The 24,131-nt window shown below is 43.3% G+C and overlaps 1 protein-coding gene across 1 annotated transcript in view; it reads right to left on the reverse strand.

Annotated features, from left to right (window-relative positions):
• The window catches only part of usp43a (ubiquitin specific peptidase 43a), a 112,414-nt gene that overhangs the window by 74,947 nt on the left and 13,336 nt on the right, over nucleotides 1–24,131 (reverse strand). Inside the window, 1 exon segment of the mRNA XM_054604620.1 lies at nucleotides 23,831–24,004. Within this exon segment, the coding sequence (XP_054460595.1) occupies nucleotides 23,831–24,004 (174 nt within the window).

The raw sequence follows: 24,131 nt of genomic DNA on the forward strand, positions 1-24,131 counted from the left end.
TTAGAAACTTTATTGTCCACAATGTGAAATATTATCTTTGGCTTCCTTGAATTACAAATAAGACAGAAGCAGAAATGGTAATGACAATCCAACTCTGATGAAGCTTCGCTGTTGTTCAAACAAAATCCAATCACTGTTGCATTCGCTTTGAACAATGAGCTGCTTTTTGAAATCTTCTCCCAGGATGGCTCCTTACTAGAATATATAATGAAGCAAAAGCACACAGTCGAAAAAAAATCTCCTGTGTGACAGTTTACTTTCAAACTCCACCTCGGCACATCTCCAGTCTTGGCCTCGTCTTTACTTTAATGTTTTTTTTCCCGCTACTAAGTGGATAAAAACACGACATAAAAGCTCATTATTCTTTAAGTCGCCGCAAGACTGCAATAGTTATACCTCCATCTTTTGTTCCCAAGTGAAACCACAAGATAAGATTTCCAATTAAGTGCTGCTGTGTCAAACGAGGTCACCAAAGAGTCGACGCACCGGAGTAGAAAAAACGCTGATCGTCTACGAACAGCTGTTTTGGAGCAGTGTTTTCAAAAACGCTCACACCTCAGCCATCTGCTCAAGTGGTATGCGAAGAGAAAAAAATACCTCACATCCATCTTGACGTGGGTATATGTAAGATTAAAGCAGAATTAAGGAGTGATGTGTGAACCAAATCTCACAGCATCACTGGTTCAGAAGGCCTGTGTGAGCTATCATGATTGGACGAGGGATTCATCGGCACCTGGGGCAGAGCGATGCAGCAGGGGGCGATCTGAAGTTGACTTCAATTTCCACTTTCTGCTGGTGAGCCTCGGTATCACTCAGAGAGTTCGGCTCCAGAAGGAAAGAAAAAAAAAGAGAATTACCCCAAAGTCATTCTGCATACTTGAGACGCAGAGCTTCTGTTGGATTTGTTTGAAATGTCTGACAATCATGTATGATTTTACAGCTGAGCCACATTTTCCCTGAATCAAATGAGATTTCTGTCATTTGCCTCTGCGTGGATTCGTGTCATTCTAAGTCACAAAGCTGATGTATTCCCCATCACGTTTATACCATCTCTCATTTGTGAATCGCAGGCCGAGCCGTGACCGACTCTCCTCCTCTCAATTTCGCCCCTCTTTTTTTTTTTGGTTCTTTTTGTCTCTCTCTCTCTTCACCGGAGGACAATGCAGAATGATTCTCAGACCCTCGAGAGACGGACTAGGTTACAAGCGTCGCCATGGCAACCCTGGCCTCGTTCCCCCTCAATCAACAAATGGGAGCAGGGGACTTTCTCATCAGCCACAGTGTGGCCGAAAAAATGAAGGAGGCCCAGAGTCCTTCGTGTTTGTGCATGAACGAGTACAACATATAAACTAACTCTGCTTCTATTTTTTTTTTTATTTACTAGCATCCATTGTGCAACATCAATAAAAAAGGATCTTGCTCGAATTTCATGGAAAGGTTTGAAGTACTGTGACAACTCAGCTAATGAAAGCACAAGGACGAGAGCACGGCAGGTACTAAATGGTCACAGGGGAGATACCATTCCCACAGCCAGTGAACACATCATTTGCAACGTGGGATTTGAAATTGCCATCACGTTCACCTTAAGATGATTGCGCCTGGTTTGTTTGAATAAAAAAATATTGGAAGTCTGCAGCTCAACCATACTGCTGTAACCATTTTGCATTCTCACTCATTCACATTCAATTTCGCCGAGGAAACAAAGTGCCAAGAACGAAAGTTGTTTGTGTTGGAGAGGAGGGGGGGGGGGGGGACATGAGTGGGAGACAAAGACTGGCTTTGATACTTAATTCTCTATGCATAATTGATCAGAACTAGGGCTTTCCACCGCACCACATGGTGCAGGTCGTCAACCTCTCGGGCAGATCCGAGAGCAGATAAACAGACGGCTCCATTGTGCGAGAGTAAGAGGTAGAGAGAGGGAGGCAGAAACTGTACATCTAGTGAAGAGACGTACTGGATATGTTGAAGAAACAAACGTGGTGCAGATACGCACAGTTAAAAAACACAGGGAGAGAGAGAGAGAGAGAGAGAGAGTGAGAGAGAGAGATAGCACCTCACTGTGCTTCTTTATTTAGCACCCAGGGAATAATAAATACCACCACTACGGCGCTCCAGCGCTGCCAGAAATAGATGCGGGGGCCGGCCGCGGCAATAACAAGCGAATACTAATATTCAGTAGCACTAAGCTGTGCGATTCTCACACTGGGTGAAAGAAAAAATAAACTCCCAACAGATCTAGGCCACATTCAGCCGCCTCCTGTTGCTCGGGGACAAATTTACCGGCAGCATCTTCTCGCCCCCGGCGGTGTAATTGATTTTCTTAAGATTTACTTCCCAGCTCCGGGTTTCAGAGCTCAGCGTGCTAAAGCTGTAAAGCCTGTATTTGCTTTATTCTCTTAATGACTGTAGTGACAAACTGTGGACAAGCTGCTTCCAGAAAATTGCAGGAGAGCAATGAGGTAGCATAAAAAGTGACAACTAAGGAAAAGTCTAGAAGATATATTCAGGAGCTAAAAATAAAAAGGCTTTTTTTCTTCTTCTTACTGCAGCCGGGGATAGTTCCATTCTGCTCATGCTTTTGCGTTTAAAGCCACTTTTATATATTTTGTATATTTCTTTTACCCAAAGAGCCAGGTGTTGGTCTATTACAGCACAAAGAAGTGATCTAATCAGAGTGTTTGAGCCAAAAGCCTGGAGGTCTCACAGCAATGGCTTCTGGGATTCGGACACATGGACCTTTGAGAAAAAGAAACCAAATGATTTGTGATGAGAGTTGATGGTAAGTTTGGGACACTGAGCCTCTTTCTATAACCACCAACCAGCCGATGCTCTCAAATGTGTCAAAAAATAAATAAAAAAAGAGCTAAGGTCACATCGGAAAAGAACAGCGTGTCCTCTGATTGCTGTTCTCCCTTTCTGTTTGCCCGATGATGAGGTCAGAACGGGCACACATCACCAGTGGAGACAGCTGTTGGGAGATTGATTTGTCGAAGTCAGCGCTGTCTAATACAGTCAATGTTTTAAGCAAACATCTATAAAACCAGTACATCTGATTGTGTAGTATGATTTAAGTCATTTGACATATCCTAATTGATTCAAAGTATAACTTGGAAAGAATTTAAGATATTTTTTAAAAGGCCCCTTTTTGGAAAAACCCTGGAAATGCTGGCGAAGTTTGGGACTTCCCGAGACACCATTAGAAAAGTGAAACTTGTGTGGGACCAAAACAATTTTACACCATTATTTCCAGGGCAAGAACAGATGAGTTTAAAATAAAGTTAGAGCATCGGTTGCAGACAGAGAAACTTTATAAGACTGTTCAGTGCAGACTAAGCAGTTATACTCCGGGGGGTCTGCTGGGCTTTATTTATTGCTCAAAGAATAAACTCGATTGCATCGAACTCTGACCGCTTCCAGTGATTCCTTTGAACATTTTTGGGACTCCGATAGCAGCAAAATAACAGAATAGACAAAGTGTTGGAGCAGTGGTTTAGACTTAATTTACTAGCCAAGCCTGAGCTCCTGTTTTCCAACAGAGCAGCAAGGACTCATGGGTATTGTGTGTCAGTGGGATTGTAGCGCTTTCAGCACACTCTTATACAACACGCATAAGCTCCAAGGACAAACAGCCACTGTGCTGTCCTGTTAAAGACGTAAGTGTATTCACATGATATAAGATGATATCTGTAGGGCAGTTTTTCTCAAGTATCGGAACAAAGCAGCGCCACGGCAACCAATTATAAACGTGTTAATGTCCTTGTTGCTGCCGATTAGTCGACCTAACTTTATGGCTGGAACTCACCTGGTGGTGGTGTGTGTGTGTGTGTGTGTGTGTGTGTGTGTGTGTGTGTGTGTGTGTGTGTGTGTGTGTGTGTGTGTGTGTGTGTGTGTGTGTGTGTGTGTGTGTGTGGTCAGCACTATATGCACACAGCTAAGCTAAAAACAAAGAGCAGATTGCTCCTCTGGCTGTCCAGGGGATCCTGCAGCAGCTGCATCGTACACCCCCCCCCACCACCACCTTCCATGTGCTGCCGTCTTCTTTTCTTCCATCCATCCATCCATCCATCCATCCATCCATCCATCCATCCATCCATCCATCCTCCCTGTCTGTCTGTCCGTTTGTCTGTCCGTCTTTACCTACAGCGGGACAACATCACGCCAACACGCAAGATTTTGGCAAAGCCCCTCTCGCCTCCTGGCAACTTTCACTCACGGAAAGATGCAAAAAATGTTTGCAAGCACGCAGTTAAAGTGTCCTATCTTTATCCCATCTAGGCTCCCTTAAAGCACAGTGTGACACAAGCTTAAGGACAGCAGAAGTCCCTCCATCAGCAGGATGGTTGGTGTACTTCACTGTGACCTGAGATGGCTCCTCACCTTTTGGCTTTGTGGACTCAGTTCTGTGTGATCGGTGAAACATTTCTCCTTTCTGCAGCTCTCTGTAAAATCTCTCTGGCCCAGTGCCTCGGGCTCAGGCCCCCCCGCTCCCCTCCTGAGATCCTCACACTGCAATCCCTACATGAAAACATGCGCCGCTATCAAAAGCCCCCGCTGATTCACCGTGGAGCGCATTCATGCGAAAACGTTACGGAGGCGCTCCTCTACAGTGTGCTGGGGAGTGAGTGGGAGTTTGGTTGAAAGTGTGTGTGTGTGTGTGTGTGTGTGGGGAGGGGGGGGGGCACTAGTTTCGCTATTACAATGGGAAAGAGTGGGCGCACGGGGTTTTGATAGCTGCAAAACGTTACAACCACGGCGCTGACACACTGGTTTAATGTTCAATCAGGAAACACAATTTTCTAACTGTAAACAGCAACCACTGAAGGCTTGAAAAGGTGCCCCGCAAACATTTGTTGCTTCCTCTGTCATGGAGCAGAACAGCTGGGAGCAGCTTGAATTGACAATGGTTACAATGGGTTCTTTATTATTTATTATTAAGTAGTAAAATGACCGTACACAGGGGCTTTCTCCTGGCACACACACACCATCCTGTCACACTATTTCACGTGCAAAGTATTTTAGGAGTTCACATATATAAGTGTATTCCATTAAAAATGTGAATCTCTGGATATTGCATTTTCATACGCAGTATTCTGCAGTCGTCCCTGTAATATTTATCCCTTAAGTGCACTGAAGTAGCACCTCACACGCCGGGGTTAAGCTAAGTTTAGAGACTAAGAGCATGACCACAACTACTGATATGCAAAACATCCTGTAAAACGTAGGCAACATATAAATATTGAAGAAAGTGCTCTGTGAATGTGAACCGTATGTGACGGCGATGCTGAAGATTGTAGTTTGGTTATCACACATTTTACTACGGCACCAGGGTGGGGGCACCGCCACTAAAGACATGACTTCTCCATTTCTAAAGACACAAGTTTGAGGATTGAGACTATTACTTGTGTACTTGTCCTTGTTTTGATGTAAATTTGATAAGTTTATTGACTATTGAGAGTCGCATCACGTAGGAACGATCTCTTCTGGAATCCATTATAACTGCAGCCTCCTTTCTCTGTGACGAGGGAAACTACAAACCTTTTACAACCATCCTTCACGTCTACAGCAGGGGAGAGTTTGTTTACTGAAGAGAAACACTTTGCCTGGATTTGAACTTACTGTATGCCTACGTATGACCAGCAGCAGCTACAGAGTGTGGTTTTCACTCTGGCTGTCAGCAAATTCATATTTTAACACTTAAAGGAACAGTGTGTAGCATTAAAGAGGTTATTTTGGCAGAGAGGAAATATAATATTAAAAGCTAGAAAGACAAAAAGTGTATAATCACCTGAAAATAAGAATTGTTGGGTTTTCTATTACCTTACAATTCTTTATACCTGTATTTATATCTACATATTGAGCGGGTTGCACCACCCTGTTGCTACAGTAGCCAAGAAGGGACAAACCAAACACTGTCTCTAGATAGGGTCATGCAAGTTCTCCTTGAAGACCTAGCTAGTTTTCCTTCACGCTTGGCACTGGGAGAACTTTCAGTTGGTTGCAATCTGCAGCTTCACCACTAGATGCCTCCAAATCATTCACACTGGCCCTTTAACACATGGGTGTCAGCTGGAAAGGGTTCCATACCTGAGCAGAAGAAACCCAAAGACATTCCTGTAAAATAACAATAAGGAAATGGTATTTTTTTTTAAATATTTGCGTGTCAGTGTGCTTAGCGACCTATGCTGAGAGAAAAACACGTCTTTTATTGAGACTTAAAAATAATCCCTGAAAAAGAAATGGCGTCCGACTGAGGAGAGACGCTGATTCAGTTATCGTCTCAAACCACATTTCTAATCAACTGGCTGGCTCCAGGGGCTTAACACGTTCACCTTAGCTGCCAGGAACCTCTCTGAGTCACCCCCGGCACGCTCACACACACAAACACACACACACCGTAATATATTAACTCACATGGGCCTACGCACTCTCGCTCCCTTTCTGTATTTCACTCTCCGTGCATTCAAGCAGGCTCATAAAAGTGCAGATTTCTCGCAAAAAGACTTTCTGATTAAATGATCTTTCGGCTCGTGGTCACGAAGCGAGAGCGAGGACGTTCAGCGAGGTGATAAAGCAGAACTGCGACAGCGGAGCGTGACGGAAACTTGAATGGGTGAGGATGAAATTGAGATGGTTTCTTCTCACAAAATGTGTCTTCGCCACAGTGAGAGAAAAGCACAGGCATCCCCAAAGTGCCAAATTCAGCCAGAGCTACCAGACGTGTAATCTCAGGCAGCTGAAATGATGTGAGGTCTGGAGACATTCTTATGATAAACGCTTTAGAAATGGAGTCCTGAGCTGAGTAAAAGGCAGCAGTGACTGTGGCCGTTCTGAGATTCAAACACCTTGGATAAGGCACCTGTCGACTCACATTTCTATATCTGTTCCAAAGCAACTTTCAAGTTAATTCCAAGACACCCAAATGCACCTAACACACATCTTCAGATGTCATTTTTGAGATCAAACTTAATTAATATCATGTTTATAATAGATAAAACCATAAACCACGTTTCACAACCACAGCTAAGAATTCCTATACGTTTTCTTCATGGCCTAGAAAAGTTCAATCAATATTTGTGATCATGAGCTACTCTCTCTCTCAAAGCCAGAAGCCAGAGAAGAAAGTCTCAAAGTTGTGATGTCATCAGGTGTAAAGTCTGGATAATCTGCTACATAGACAATGAATGGGAGACGTTTGTTTGGTTTTTTTCTATTGTCGTGTCAACAGCTGTAAAACAGAAAATGTAACCATATACTCAGAAGATCCCCCTGTGTGCTCTCAGTGTCTCGAGTTTCCTGCTGCATGAAGAAGCTGATCACATTATGATGTCCTCTGGTGGAGAGACAAAACAGTCAGGGACTTTTAGAATACAGTCATTCTCCGGGACCGCGGTTGTTATTTTAGAGAGTTAATATCAACCAAAGGGAGCATATTAGCAGAACCCTGTGCTGCTCCTGCTGCCCTCCTCCCAGCAAGTGGTTTCCTATCGGGGAAGGGACCACTGGCCACCGGCCCGCTGTTGGGCTCATTTTTCTGAAACCAATGTAGCATGAAAGCATGGTGGAATTAGCAAGGTAGCTAGTCAACTAGGCAGCTGCTAAACTACTAAATGTTTCATCCACACACTCATGTCACTGCGTAGGAAAGGACACTGCCATCGCCAGATAAGTGACATCTTTGTTTGGATCCTTTTCTCTTACCACTGTACCAAATTTCTTTCTCCATGTCTGAAATGCTTCTGAAATTAAATTGGAGCTCGCTAGAGCCGCGAATCACTGTTTATCATCTCAAATGTACAATTTAAATAAAGTGCCTTAATAGCAAACGCTCACTACCACATTGTAATCATTTTATAATTCGGTGATTGGACTGAGCAGCTTGTTTGGTTCGTCTACTCTGGTCCCCTTCACGAACCTGTATGAATGTAGTCATTGTTGATGAGTTGTGTGTGCAGTTGCTGTCTTATTAAGCATGTTTGGTCAAGCCCTACACCCCCGCCCGACCACTTCGCTCTGCGGCCTCGGGGCGATTGGTTTCCCCGTCGCTCAGAGGTCCCTGTGGCCGATCCACCCGGTCACAGCTTTTTTCTGTCCTGGCCCCTCAGTGGTGGAATGAACTCCCCACCGACGTCAGGACAGCAGAGTCGCTGCCCATCTTTCGGCGCAGGCTGAAAACTCACCTCTTCAAGAAGTACTACCCTGAGATAGCACTTATTGCATTCGTATTAGTTGTTGCACTCACTGTATTTGTATCAGTTCGCTGCACTTATTGAATTTGTATTTGTTTACTGCACTTATCCTATTCGTAGTAGTTTGTAGCACTTATTATATTCGGATTAGTCTGTTGCAATTATTGTTTTCGTAGTAATTTGCTTCTGCACTATACTTTTGCTCTGGTTTATGCTTTGAGATGCTTGTTTAAGAAAGGAGATGCACTTATGACTTCTGGTGACTAGTAGTTCTCTTGAATACCTATGTTGAATACACTTCCTGTAAGCCGCTTTGGATAAAAGCGTCTGCTAAATGACTGTAATGTAATGTAATGTTTGTCTTTGTGTGTGTGTGGGTAGCCCACACTGAAGCTGCTGCTATCAGCTTGATGTTTTTTTGCCTCCTGCAGGAAGAGATGGCGTCTCCCACTGAGCGTGCGAATTAGGCGAGCCAATGTTGACATAGCAGCCGGCTGCTTCAGGAGACACCCAGAGCCGCTCTTGTCTTTCAGAGAGTGCTGATATGTGAATGCCACTCACATATCAGCACAGACCAGCTTTTAATGGAAGCGAGCGTGTGTGTGTGTGTGTGTGTGTGTGTGTGTGTGTGTTACACCTGAGAGTTCGTCAACACTGTGAGTAGACCGGAGGTTTGCTCATTTTAGCTCACTTTCTAATTAAACTGCCTCTAATAGCAAACCAAGCCGTGCTAAAAGACTCCCTGATCGTCTCCTCTCAAGTGAACGGCGTGGAAAGGCGGCATGGCAGAGGTCGAGTGAGGTCAACGAGACGCGATGGAGGAAGAGAGAGAGAGCGAGACGAAGTAAATACACAAAGGAGCGATAATAGAGGAGGAAACGGTGTTAAAGGCAGAGATAAGAAGGAGGATTCAAAGGCTACGGTGTGACAGGAGGATGACAGGAACAATATCTGTGACCAGCAGTGTTTGTTTAATTACTCAACAAGACATGACAGTCACCCCATGAGTACTCTTAAATACTGATGACATTAAATAATGTTTGGCCTGGTGATGGCACCAGAGGACTAATGTCATCAGGTCCAGCTATGAGGTCAGCTCAGAATCCGTCAGTTTCAGCTTCAGGCTCAGATTACGACCATTTTTCAGCTCGATAAATACGGAAATTAGAGTCATATTTATCACTGAAATGTTAATATTCTCCAAACCATTCGATAGAGTAACTTCATTATGGCTTGGAAGATTTTCTAACTACAGCTAAGGCTGACGAAGCACAGCTTAGACCGGTGAAGTCTGAGCCAAATTTGTACATGACAAAGTAACAAAATATTCATGGCTGCATCTAACAATGTTAATGTTTTCTGTCAGATTACAATCGGAAAAAAACAAATATACACAATGACATAACAGAGAAAAGCAGTACATTCTCTCATTCGAAATGCTGGAACAAAGTTTGACATGTGTGCTTCATAAATAACTAATTCATTTTCAGTTGATGGACTACTAATCCATTGATTGGCAAGAGATTGTGAATTCTTAGTGAAACGAACGAGCTTTTTGCTGTCACATTGAGCTCACAGTGTGAGGAGAATACTCCAGTGTCATGACTCAGAAAGAGCGATACAGAAACCACTACGGAAACCGATCCACCCAACACTGAAGTCAGACAGGACTCTGGCTCTCTGTATCCGGGTTCAAACTTTACAGCAGAGGACGGGCAGGAAGACAGTGGGAGAAGTCCCTCCCCTCCCACTCAGAAAGAGAGGATGAGAACGCTCCATCCAGGGAAGGAGAGCAACGACAGAAACGCTGTCCGCGCACTAAAGCGGCTGACTCGACCCTATTCTTTCCGCTCCGCACGGCCGCCGCTAATGCGTCCCATTCAAAGCCGGCTTATACGGTTACAAGGCAGTCTGGGAGATAGCGGTTTGAAACCACCAGGCGTTTTAACCTCTTCCACCACTCAAGCTTAGTTTACACTCGCCACAGTGGAGCCGGCACAGGGTGTGCGCGCCACAGAATGACGAAAAATTGTGGCCAGCGCGTGGGGCTCAAATGGTCACTGCGCTACTCAATCTCACATTTTTCCAGCCAAATCAAATTGTTTACAGAATATTCAACCTTTGTGTAATACCTAACTTGTTTTTTTACAGGGCTTGTACAAAGGCAATAATGTAGTATGAGATATGAGTTAATTATAAGATAATTCCAATCCTCCATCTCATTGTCGAGGGTAAATTTATGTCTTTACACCTAGAGTTAATGGGCATAATTATGGGCTACGCTTGTTTTCTTGTTGATTCTTCTCAGGTTGTTTTGTTTGTACGTGCCATGCGCAAGTTTAAACCCCCCTTCTCCACTGTCACTTACCCCCGTCCTAAAGCTCTTGGTTCATTAGCTCGGACTCTTAAGAGCGCCAAGCCGGCATTGGCACTCTTGTGAAAACCCGATCCCCCTTTTGTTCACCAATATTGATTTATCTCACTTAGTTGGTGAGGACCAACAGCAAATAGCGTCACTGTGACTCCCTTAGATCTCGGGCATATCCCTACCTGAACAGCCCTGCATGCACCCACTCCGTTTCACACAGCGCAGAGTGCCACCAGACCCCGCCGCCACTCTCTGGCTGTTACTATGGAGATGCCAGTCAGGCCCAAAGCAAAGGCGGTACAGAAAAATAAGCAGCCTCAGAGAAGAGGCCCATAGCACGGCTTTGACAGCCAAATCTGGCTCGGCAGCAGGAACTACAGGCACCCCTCCCTCCCTCTCTCCCTCTCTCTGTTTATCTTTTTGTTTCTCTCATCTGCACATTGGAAGAACAAATAATTATTTAGAGGAATAAACAAATTGATATGACATCGAGATAAAGGGGAGATAATTAATTGGTCTCTGAAGAGGGATGGTCTCGTGAGGGAGTTTGCCCTTCGCTTTGAGGTGACCAGTGCCAGAGTCTCTTCTCCCAACAGAAAAGAAGCAGCGTCGCTGATCCTCACTTGGCATTCTGGGAGCGACGGGGAGAGATCTGGTACCAAAAGACAGGCTGAGAACTTTAAACCGAAACGTGATCTCTTGTAAGGCTGGTTAATGTCCTCATAGACCCTCGCTCCACTGAAAATACCCACGAATCACAAGACACTTCAGTGGAGGAACCAGGTCTGGATTTGGCTGAGGTTAGAAATACTTTTTAACGAAGGCCAGTAAAAGCTGGAGTGAGGAGTCTGCTCTGTGTAATGTTGCCCTGTACGTTTCAAAAACGTTTGAAGAAAGGTGTCACAAATTTTTTTCTATGTGTTTTCCAAATGCAATTTCATAATTAAAAAGATGTTTAATGCAAGTACATGTGGTCCACCAGTGTGCATCGCATCATGAAAATCAATAAACGATAATATTGGCTTTTTATTTTAAAGCTTTAAGATAAGACTTGTAACAAAAATGACCAGAAAACAAGGAATGTAAAGGTTGTATTTAATGTCCCTCACAAAGACACTACCAAAGCCTTAGTTGGTCCTTCTGAGTTGTCCCTTTTTTTTTAAATTACCACTCAAAACCTGTAATTTACAACAAAAAAAAAAGAGCAACTCAGAACACAATGCCATAGAGACATTTAAATAGGTAATAATGCTGCTTCACTGTTTAAAGGGCCTCTATTTTGAACCGCAAGGGCCGCGTCTGGTTTCTAAATCTTTTATCCATCTGTGAAATCTGCCACACTGACACATTGACACTTAAGCCTCGCTTAAAACCGAGGGAGATGAAAAAGCCCACGCAGAGTCCACCACAGTCTAAAGCGTCACACTGCAAAGAACAAGCCGATTATTCCAAACACTAAAAGACTAAACATCTATGTTTTCTTTCGCTTGTAAAGAACGTACCGTGTGTTCTTTTTTGTCCACATGTTTTTGTTACTCATTGCTCACTGGATTTTATGACTAAATGTGAAACTAAATAACTTGAGTGGCATTTAAACATTTCCTTTTACAGTTTGGGCCTGTGAGGATTTCGAATGGATGAACAGGTGACAGGAACAGGTCAGACTGCTATTCATCCACGAGTCATGTTCTACAGGCGTCGGCTTCAGGAAGAGACACGACCATATAAGGAGGAAAGGCGTTTTTTTTTTTTTTAAAAAGGTGAGTGTGGTTGAAGTCACGCTGAACAATGAGCCTGCAGGACCGACTCTGTTTACTTGAATGTGACAAACAAAAAGCATTTCAGTTTCCAGCAGGAACCAGTTCTCACCGCCAAACATCACGTCATCACGCTGGTGAGACGATAATGAGAGTGGAACAAAATATTACAAGGAATCCTTCTGAGGATTTCAGGCAGATTGGTTGTTTAAGAATTACTCCGAGGTGACAACGTGGGCCACTCACAGCCTCCGGTGATCGTTATCTCCACATTAATTACTGCAGAAACCACAAGTGAGATCTGGTACCTGAATTGCTTTTACACCGTTTGCTCCAATCACCTAATCAGGAAACCTGGCTGTGTAAATGCAACAGCCTGCAGGGATTAGAACAAATGAGTAGAATGTGGGCTGCAGCTCATTAAATAACTTAGTGTCGGCCTCAAAAACGGGGACAGGTAGAATTGAACTCATCACAGTGTACGGGGTTAGACTTACACCGGTTAATATGTAAAAAACAGACCCACCTCATATCCTTATAGATGACCTTCTGATACTGGGAAGTGTACTGTTATTGCATATAGAGTTACAGTGTTTAATTATACATACCTTATCCAGTTTCAAGATCAAATTACTTCCAGGGTTAACATGGTGCTTTAATAGAAAGTGCAATATTCAATATTTTTCTTTTTGTCAACAAATCCAATGAAGAAACCAAAACCAACAATGAGTTGATTCTACTAGTAAGTAAGTATTGTGTGTGTATCCACACAACAGGCGGCATACAAAGTGCAGCCAATGGTGAAGTGTCTTAAACTTGCATTCTTTCTAATGTCCATCAGGGGGCGACTCCTCTGGTTGTAAAAGGAAGTCAGATTGTATAGAAGTCTATGAGAAAATGACCCTACTTCTCACTTGATTTATTACCTCAGTAAACATTGTAAACATGAGTTTATGGTCTCAATCTCTAGTTTCAAGTCTTCTTCAATACAGCATGATGTTCATTTAGTAGGTTATGGTCCCATTTAGAGTCAAATAGACCATAAACGGTGTGCTTTAAGGTCACAACCAAGGCGTTGTCCGGTTTAGGAGTTGTCCATGTTATAGTTTTGCAACTTTGATCGTTTCACAGAGTGTTTTCAGTTCATGAAAGTTAACCGTATCATTTTGGTTCACTTAAACTGTCTTATTCAGCGTTCAGTTTTACTTTAATCCACTCTCTCATGTCATTTCTTGTCGCAAACAGCCGAGATGGAGACGATCGAAAACAAAGATGGCCACGGCCCAAAATGTCAAACTCGAGTCTTCAAACCTGTCCATTGCAGTCCATTGTTGTCCAGCAACTATTACTCAGCATTTATATGAAAGAGTGAAAGTGTTTTTTCTTTTTTTACAGGGCCCTTAAACTCCGAGAATTTACTTTCACCTCTTTAAATACATAATACATCCTAATAAAAAAAAAATATATGAAATTATTGAAATATGGAGGTCATTAAATTCAACATTTGTGCAGAGCTCTGTTTGAAAAAGCCTTTTTATGCAGCAGAATGTAAGCGCCGAACCCTGCAGCATTTATAGTCCAACTTCCATTAACTTCCTGTAGTCCTCAATTCCCCCTAATCTTCATTAGAGGAACCTCTCCACCAACCCTCCTCCACTCCGTCTCCACTCTACGTCTGACTTTCACTTTCATTCATTCCTTCTCTCTCTCTCTCTCTCTCTCTCTCTCTCTCGCATGCCATAGACAGAAGTTTATCTTTCATACGTTCTTGAACTATTTAAAGAAGGACATCCTTTGAAACATTAATGTATTTAATTAAATGTTTCCAAAAAAATGTCCTGAATATTTCATTCACGCTCTACTATCCATTAAAAGCCTTTTGCAGTGAATGTCCACCTTGCATGCATGTTGGTGGTGGCAGTGCCCACCTCGAGTTACTGTACTTTGGTTAACTGCATGTGTGTGTGTGTGTGTTTGTTTTTGTGTGGGTTGCGAGCTGGAAGAAGTATATAAAAACAGGAGGGATATAAAAAAAAATAAAAAAACACTCTCCTGACCTTAAAGAGGATCACTCTTTGATAAAAACGGGGAGATGGAAGGAGGGAGCAGGCGAGGCCATCTCTGTCTGATCTTGTCAAACATGCAAGAGAGGGTTTTCAAAAAAAAGCTCCTCCTGAAAACTCTTCCATCCGCCGTCGCACACCAGCGCACAGAGAGAGGACACCGGGAGGACGTGGAGGAAGTGCAGAGGACAGGACGGGGGGTCATAGGGTGTCTCCCACCCCCCCCCCCCCCCTCCCCCACCCCCACCCCCATCTCCTGAGCGTGAATCAATGTCGCTGCCTCTTATGGATCTCTTTGTGTGTGTGTGTGTGTGTGTGTGTGTGTGTGTGTGTGTGTGTCTGTTTTTGCCCCCTGATATGACATTATTTAATAATTCATAACCTTCCCCGCAGCCTGGCATTTCAGACACAGCGCTCCTCTGCAGAGCTGCTCCACGGCTCCAAGTGCATTTTGGGATTGCGGAGAGAAGAATCAGGCCGAACGTTGATACATGAAAACGAACTCTCCCGACCGCACACTGAACACTTCACACAGAGCCGGAGCCTTTCTAGCCACAACCATCCTAATCTCTGACCTGAACTGTCAGCGGTCGAGTTGCATTCAGGGTCATGTAGGAGTCAAGTTTGCAGTGCATGGAATTAAAAAAGAACATGGTATCTCTGCTTCCGCTGCATCGATTTTGATCCCTCTCACAACCTCATCAGCGGAGTACTCTTTTTCAAAGTTTATTATTATTTGATAAACTTTTTTTTTTTTTTTTTTTTTTTTTTTTTTTGACTGGGCTGAAATTGATTCTGGAAGCCGTGTTTCCGGGCTTACATCTGCTGCAAAGAAATGTAACAAAATGCGTCAAAGTCTGGCTGTGAGAGGCAAGAAGCAAGAAATTGGCAAGATACGTTTGTGGCTCCCTGATGTCTTGGAAAAACACCGGTTTGGAAGAGATATTGGTGTTCAAACACACACACACACACACACACACACACACACACACACACACACACACACACACACACACACACACACATATATAGAGAAGTGTACTTAGAAACACTCAAATACTAGCTAATCTTCTCTCTGCAGTATCTATACTCTCATCTCCAAGCATCCTCTCAAAAAGTCACAACCTCTCCAGTGTAACTACTCTCAAACATGAATATAATAATGTCCTCTGGCCTTCCTTGCTTCTGCGCTTCCTCTCTGGGCTCCTCCCCCTTTTAACAATCTTGAATTGTAACAAATGCTTCTCAAGTGAGATAGCAGGGGGGTGCATTCTTTGCAGCGGATGTGCACCAGCATACCCAGAGACAGACAGCCCTTCTTTCGCCTTCTGTCTCTCGTTCTCTGTTACTGCCTCTGTGTCTATATTCAATGAGTTTTCAAGGTTAAACAGCGCTGATTTTAACCAGCGTAAAAGCAACGTGTGGCTGGCATCCATTCAGAATGGACACAGAGCTGGGCCAAAGTCAATAACTCTGTTTCATCTCAATACATGCAGCAGTGCTACCCCCCCCAAACCGAAGAATCCAAATTTCATTTCTGCAGACATCTAGCAGAGCTGCAGAAGAATGGGTGGGGGGGGGGGGGTGAGTGACAGACAGACAGGCGATGAGAAGGCCCTACTCAGTCATTCAACCCTCACTAGCAGGATAGATCGAGACACGACGTCAAGAAAGAGGCTTTAAAAAAAAAAAAAAAAAAAAAAAAAAAGACATTTGAACGGGCTGAATTATGGATGAAGATGTGGCGAGGGGGAAGAGAGGGCAGAAGTATACTATGTTGAGAAAATATTTCCAAAAAGTATCCCTCTCCCTCCTCCTGTGTAAATCCTATTAGGGAGGAAAAGGACGGCACAGGGGGATTAGCTGACCCCGTCCACCCCGTCCGGACTGGTTTCACTCTGATAAGAGATGGAAAATCACACTCCCGAAATTGACGTGGTACATCTTACTCATATGTGTGGAGATGAGCGTCGGTGGTGTAAACGCCCCTCCCCAGTCGACACGGGCCATCGCGGCGTCAGCATGCTTTTGATTTCTTTTTTCCAACATCAAACATACCCCACGCTTCTCTTTGAGAACCGCACCAAAAAAAGAAAGACAAAAGACAAAACAAAAAGAGACGCCCCGTTCTCGCTCTCTATCAGGAGGAATTCGTGGCATCTCTCGCAGTTAAATTCTAGCTGATGGCCGAGCGCGGGCGGGGTGGAGGCTTTGGCGGGAGGGGGGTTACGCTGCTTTGATGTCACCCGTGTGAGACGGAGGTCAGGAGGGGGAGAAGGGAGCTGAGCGGCTGGGGAAAGGTTGTTGGGGGCGATTGGACGGTCGACTAAAGGGCGTCACAACAGAACAGCTTCACCAGAATGTAACACAAACACCAAGGGGGGGGGGGGCAGGAAATGTGTCTGGTGCTCAAGTCAATGGTGCAAATACGTCTGCTGATTAAACATGTTGTCCCGTTAGCAGCTTTCAAAGGCTGGCTATCAGTATTATTACAGAATTTAACATTAACTTACATTAAACTCACCTCGGGGCCCAACCCTTTGAAAAGGGAAAATGATAAGACAATTAATTAACTTAATCTCACAAAATTAAAAAAACCTATGAATTGGGAATTTTAATTAATAATTGAATGTAAAATGACAACCAAAATGACTATGTCAATCAACAGCTAATTTAAGGGGTTTTGAAGTTCTGAATAAAAGACGTTGGCGGCATTCACTCCTGTGCAACATTAAAGACCAACATACATATTTAAAAGCAATTATTTAAAAGATAGCAAAAGTAAAACACGCAATGCTAATCTCATCAGATATACTTTACAAAAGGGAGTGTATGTGAGAAAAGGAGTCCAAGGATTTGAACTTTATGGGAATAACCAGGAAGACATCGACAGCAGAAACAGCTGATCAGTCAGGTGAGTTATGTGTTCGCTGCGTCAGAATTCTTTCTGCAAAGGTTTTTCCATAATCCATTTATTGCTTTAAATCTTTTTAAATACAAAAAAAAAACTAAAGCGAGCGTAAAAACAGTTTTATAAAATGTTGCCGTATTCATACCGCTTTTTTAACGCCACACCTCAGAATGCGTTACAGAAAAACATCACCAACGCCACTGTAGGTGAAAAAACAGACCCCTGTGGGTGCTGTCACCCTCTGCACCCTCTTTCTACCAACTAGGAAGAAAACAGACAGAATCCACCTCAGTTGATCTGTTGGTTATCAGTCAAATATTGATCATTCGAATATTATTTGTCTGTAGTATCTGTGAAATAATGTTTGTTTGCAAGTTTGAGTTCAAAGCTGTTTTTTTTAAATCTGACAAACGCTCTGATTTGTGTGTTAAATATTAACAACTAGCTCTCGGCTCTCAACAAGTTTACTTTCTCGGGAAAACTGAGTTAATCAATTACTTATCATACCTGAAATATTCATGGAACTTTTGCATTTTCTCTTTTACAAGGTTGTTACTGTCATTCTGCAGCAGCGATTTCACTGTTATTTAAGAGGAGTTTTTACTGCTTCATGTTGTGAAGAAGAAGTAGGGCCAAAGTTTTATTTATACATAAAAACACAAAAGTCTTTGACTGAAACTCAACAAAGCAACAGGCTACAGGTCACATCCAATGGAAGACAGTGACATGAAACTACAAACGGACGTTCAACACCACAAATCATAGTTGAATTGGGCTCAACATGTTTTAGCGGTCCAACAATGAGATGAAGCAAAAACCAATCTCGTTCTTATTTCACCATTCCAGGTCCACTTCTCTCCCCCCACAATTCCTCGAGCATACCTTTAGAAAAAAGAAATGGAAAAGCGTTTGTGCAACACTTCCCTGGCAGACTCAGCGACAATGTAGCTGGCCCACTCTTGGCTGTTTTGAAGCTTTGTCCCTCGTAATGTGAACATAGCAGGGGCAGGAGGTGACTCAATAAATTGGCTGACTGGAGGTCCACCAAAAGATGAATTATGAACATAATGGTTTACAAGATTTCTTACAAAGAATCACTGCAGGCTGTGGATGTGTGCATAACGTGTCACTAGAAGTCCGTCGGCCACACTGGGTTCCAAAGAGGAATGTAAATTTGAAAAAAAAATTTGGCCTAAATGAAATGTCATGTTTTAGTTATGTGTTTAAAAGTAGCTTTTATTTTGCACAACATAATTGCTTGTTCTGATATGCTGTACTGTATGAACCTATCTTTCTCTTTACTGCCAGTTCCTCACTCACGCACAATCCATGTCCCATCATGCTTAGCCTGCAGCTGTCACTGTTTAAGCAATTTAATCAGAATTTCAATAAAAGAAGAGGAAAAGATATATTTTATAAATGCTACTGAGATTTGGTAATTGATGTGTTTCTTTTGATGTCCGTCCTGCCTCTCAAACGTAGAGGTGGAGCAACCTTCTGTGCCTCCACGGACACTTGCATTGGAGGGTTGATGTGAAATCAGGGCTTTGATGACTGACACAGAAACGGGAGACACCAGATCAAGGACCCATCAAAGACGGTGACAGGGAGCTGTCCCCGTCCTTCATTAAAAAACCACCTGAAGAGAATGAGCCAGAAATCACACAGGGAGCTATCAAACTCACTATTACTGTCCCGGTGGATAAAAGGTCTCACATCCAGCGACCCGAAAACAAAGTCTATGCAGTTGTCTCCCAGGCCGAGTTTTTTTCTGCTTCTATTTTCTCTCCCTCGCTCCACGCTCGACCCTCCTGGGGCAGAAAAAGCGGACCGCTATCGACATTTAGAATGGAATAATGCATACATAATGACCTGGCGCTGGTGCTGCATTGGTAAACCTTGTGTCCCGCTACTGTCCATGGGGCGAGATGGATGAGTTGTTTTTTTAAAATGCACTCGCTCTAAATCCCACTCATGGAGGGCCTGAGGGCAAATCGAGTGTGCTCACTCAATGAACACTGGGAAATGTATGCCGCTCTCTGATGACACCAAGCTGGAGTTTGTCGTTTGTTGGTTTGAGACGTTTTTTTCTCACCATACATATCAGAATAGTTCAACCAATCTTATTCATATTTAGAGAAGGCGTTTGGCCTTAGGGGAGAATATAATGCAGCGGTTCGGGGTGTGATTCTGACCTTTAATATCATGTGATCTGCCTGGGTCAAGAACATTCCTCTCTCACTCCTCCCTCTTTTTTTAACACTTGCTGGAGAACAAAAGCTGCCGGTTTTGGCAGCGTGTGAGTCAATAAAGATGATAAATAACACACCGTTTCTTTTATTGCTGACAGCGAGAAAACAAGGACGATTTGAAAGGGTTTCGCTGCACAAAGCTATGATTTCACTGCGGGTTAGGTTGCCTCTGTTAGCCGGCGAGGAATGCACTGCCGCCGCGGTGCCAGCGAGGCGAGAGGGAAGCCGAGCGAGTTCAGCGAGGTCCCCGCTGGAAGGAGGATTAACATTACTCAGCTGCCTTTGTGTGTGCTCACAGACTCGTGTTACGTAATGCTGCTCGGCTGAAGCTGCCGGACTGGTCACACCGCTCACACCGCTCACACAGCAGGTGTGCTGCACAAACAGCATCTTCCTTCCAAAAGGTGTATACGTGACTTACCAGTTTATTAGGCTTCTATGTAGAGTTTTTTGTTTTGTTATTGCTCATTATTGAGTCAGATTTTATACAGTGTCTTATGTGTTTTTTTGTCTTTAAACACTTTTTTTTTCTTATTATATTTTGCTCTTATTTACTTTTTAACTGTTTTTTCTAATCATTTAATTCAGTTTTATATTTTCTTTTCTTTTTTCTTAACTTAATTTGCTAATTGGCATTTGTCTCGTCATCTTTATCCCCATTTTCACTCACTTTTGTAAAGCTCTTTTAATTGCATTTGATTTGTTTGAAAGGTGTTTTATAAATAAAACTTCATTGATTAATGAATTGCTGCCTCTTTGAGTCTAACTAATGGGAATCCAAATAATACAGTAGTAACATCATCTATAGTGTCCTGTTCACAACATATCCTTGGCTTGAACCTACAAACCTTGAACCTCACCCACGCACGTCCTAAATCAATACAAATGAATATCCAGATATGTCTTTAATGTCTCAATATCCAGTTAAAACGGGTTGCAGTTGGCAGAGGAATGTGTCACCAACACATCTTAAGGAAACATGTGACTGGGCTCAAGGTTCACAGCTCATATTTGTTCTGATCTGTGGGAATCTAAAAAATAAACATGTGTTCTTTTGAACATGTCTTCATCAGAAAAACAACACGTGTTCCTTTTTGTTTGTTTTAATAGTGAAACACAACCACACAGATGTACTTATTTTAGGAGGATTCTGGTTACACTTGTTCCTAGAGAATGTCACCACACCTCAAGAGGATAAATGGGGCGGCTGTGGCACATGAGGTAGAGCGCTTGTCCCGTAACCACAAGGTTGGTGGTTCAAACCCCTCTACCGGCAACATGCCGAGGTGTCCTTGAGCAAGACACCTAAACCCCAAGTTGCTCCCCGGGCGCTTCATTGCAGCCCACTGATGGGTTAAATGCAGAGAAATAATTTCCCCATTGTGGGACTAATAAAGGATTGATTATTATTATTATTATTATTATTAAATCAGGACAGGAATAAGAATGAGACCGAAAAAAAGAAAGTAAAAAGTCATCAGGAGGCTGTCGACTGGGACAAAGAGGCCGGTAACGTACAGGTTGTAAGGATACAAACGCAGTTACTACAGCGAGAAGAGCTGTTCTGCTCAGGAGGTTACGGAGGTTGTTAGCAGACTATTTGACAGGCGTGCTGTTGTTAAAGTAAACTTCTGTCTGTTTAGAGAGTAAAAATACACATCATAAAAACGCAGAGTGCAGTTCCGCAACACATTAAAATATGCTTCATTTTAGTCTGTTGCAGCTGTTTTTTACTACTTTACTTTTCTTTAATTTCAACTCGGTTAAGTCGATATAAAACAACATGAGAAACTACCTGAAGTCTATGTGTGGATCAGGTGCTTTTCACTCAATGTCTGTGAAAATTGACAGGGACAGTGTTGACACTGTTGGGTTTCTGTCACCTCAGGGTGACCTATATAGTCCTACATGTCTGTTTCCCAGGCTCCGCTGACAGACAAAGCAATCAAAGTCACTTCCCTTCCTCCCTCTCCTTTAACCGCTCAGCTGAGCCACCACGCTCCGTCTCACAGGACTTCAATGATCAACAGGTTTTGTTAAAGGGATCTATTGTCATCTTTCTCTCATCTTTATTCATTTAACCCTTAACAGGGTTTTTCTCAGTGAATCGACATCGGCAAAAGTAGTGAGGGGACTTCCTTTTCAGGTGATTTCTGTGGCTAAACGTATATTTGGAGTTCCTCTCTAAACTCCGGTTTGTTCAAATGGGTCAACACACATCAGGAAATCACGTAGACGGAGGAGAGAGGCAATATTCAGAGAAAAAACTTATCTTTCCAAGATAAAAGTCTTAATTTTATGAGAGAAAAAAACTCAGATATTCTCTGAGATTAAAGCAGCAAAGTTACGGGGGGAAAAAAAATCAGAAATTCACAAGATTATAACGTCAAAAATTCATAATACGTTTTTTATCCAGCTGTTTTTGGAGATGTTTCGCACACAAACCCGGCATGTAATCTCCAGGGTCCAAGGTTTTCCACAATACACCAGCAGCATAAGTACGAGCTCACTGCGCCGCATGAATGAAATCAATTTAGGGAAAAGGGGGGCCGAGCATTTCATTTTTCTACAGTACTATCAGACATGTTCCCTCCTGGTGTGAAAAAGACAGTGATTTTCTTCTTCTTCTCTGCAGAGGAAAGCCGGCTTTGTGAAACCTCGATTCACTGGCAGCCTAATGAGAGCGGCGGCCCTAAGCTGTTTATGCCGCACAAAAGGGCTGCCTCTATTAGCGCTGCTCTCAGAGAGGGCGAGCTGGGCACCGGGCGGCAGCGCGGCGACAGACCAGCTCATGACAGTACTCATCTACAGTCAGGACCTGAGGTGTACGTACTGTACTAATCTCTCTGTGTAAGTTAAACAGCCACAGACTAATTAAAAAAAACAAGAAGTCACTCCTTTTTCCCAAAGTCCTAGGGTCACGAGTCGGCCTACAATATGTGCCAGCAAAGAATAGCATTAAAGTAAATAAGAATATAGAGTAAAGAAATGGACCTCCCCATTTTCAAAGCTGTAAGGAGTTAAAGACGACACATAGACATAAATAAAGTCAGGCAGATAGAGTGTTATGAGACAACTTACAACTACAACTATACGACAAAGAAAGACTGCAATCTCCTGCCAATGCCATAAATTTACGCAGGAAAGACACATTTTACTGGCTTTTTATGTGCTTGGCAACTTCTTTTTCTAAAAGTCATCAACTCAGTCATGATGCGTCTGCCCTTCACTGACTCTCACCGCATCACGTCCCGCCCCAGCTCATTTCCAAGTGCAAGGTCGCGAGGTGGATGTTTCCACATCGAGGACGAAAACAAAGACAGAGAGGGAGAGGGAGAGAGAGAGAGAGAGAGAGAGAGAGAGAGAGAGAGAAAGACAGAGAGAGAGCATACGGACGTCTGCCACTTCCACGTTTCTCCTTCGACATCTCACAGGACAATAGTCACTGAGCACTGAGGATCATTTCAGACCAACGGGTTTAAACTAAATTGCAATCGGAAGAATCCTCAGAGGAACCAGATCCGAGACTCCTTTTGAATACTCCCTTCTTCTGTTTGTTAACATGAGTGAACTTATTAGTTCCATTAGAACAAACGACGCAGTGCCGTGGTCATCATTTCACAGGAGGATGGCCACGATGATGATGTCAACCCGCCGCGGTGAGCTTTGGACAACCTTTAGTCTGCATTGTTTTTAAAAAGCACTTCATACAACTGATGCACTGCTCCAATAAATTGATGGCCTTGGTATAACATGCAACATGATGCAGCATCTGAACTTGGGCCGTGATGGCACAAAAAATATGGAGCACTGAATCTTGAGAAGAAACTTGGTTGGGAAGATCCAACTAAGAACAAATATCAGACATATTCCTCTTGGTTTCTTCCCAACCCTCTCATTAGCTCTTAAAAGTCGTATCTATACATCTCACTAATAAACCAGGCTTTTGTTAGCAGGTAAAAAGAACAAGCTTCATCTACCTTAGCTGTAAAACACTAAAGGCGGCTATTTACTCTAGTAATGCTGCTGTTCATGACTCCGCTACTCATAGAATTAAAAGCTGTAATTCATTCACAAAGTCCTTCTGGTGGAATTAATTAAAATTTGTCAAGTTGTCTGACATTTAGCTCTGAGAAAGAAAAAAGAGGAAAGTGACCTTGAGTGCGTGTTACGTGAGACAGAAGGAATACGTGTGACCAGGACTGAAGCAGCTGAAGAAACTCTGAACAGGTTTCACTACAAACACATTCCACGTCTTCCTCTCGTGGTTGACCGGCGGCGTGGACTCACCTTGGCGGAGGCTTTGGTCTTGCTGCTGCTGCTGCTGCTGCTGTTGGTGTTGTTGTTGTTGTTGGGGCTGTGATTAGCATCTTCATGAACTCTGTCCAAAAGCCAGAGGAGGAACTCCAGGGCGTCGTGCTGAGAGTTTCCCCGAAACTGAGAGCCGTACTTGGCCACTATGCTCTGTGGGGGGGGGGAGAAATGTCATAATCAATATGCGATTTAAAGTCATTAAAAACCGACATCTTTCACTGACAAGATGAGGCCAAGATCACATGGAATACAGGAAGTCGTCGTTTGTCAGTTTGAG

The sequence above is a fragment of the Anoplopoma fimbria genome, chromosome 9 (assembly GCF_027596085.1).
Source record: "Anoplopoma fimbria isolate UVic2021 breed Golden Eagle Sablefish chromosome 9, Afim_UVic_2022, whole genome shotgun sequence".
NCBI lineage: Eukaryota > Metazoa > Chordata > Actinopteri > Perciformes > Anoplopomatidae > Anoplopoma > Anoplopoma fimbria.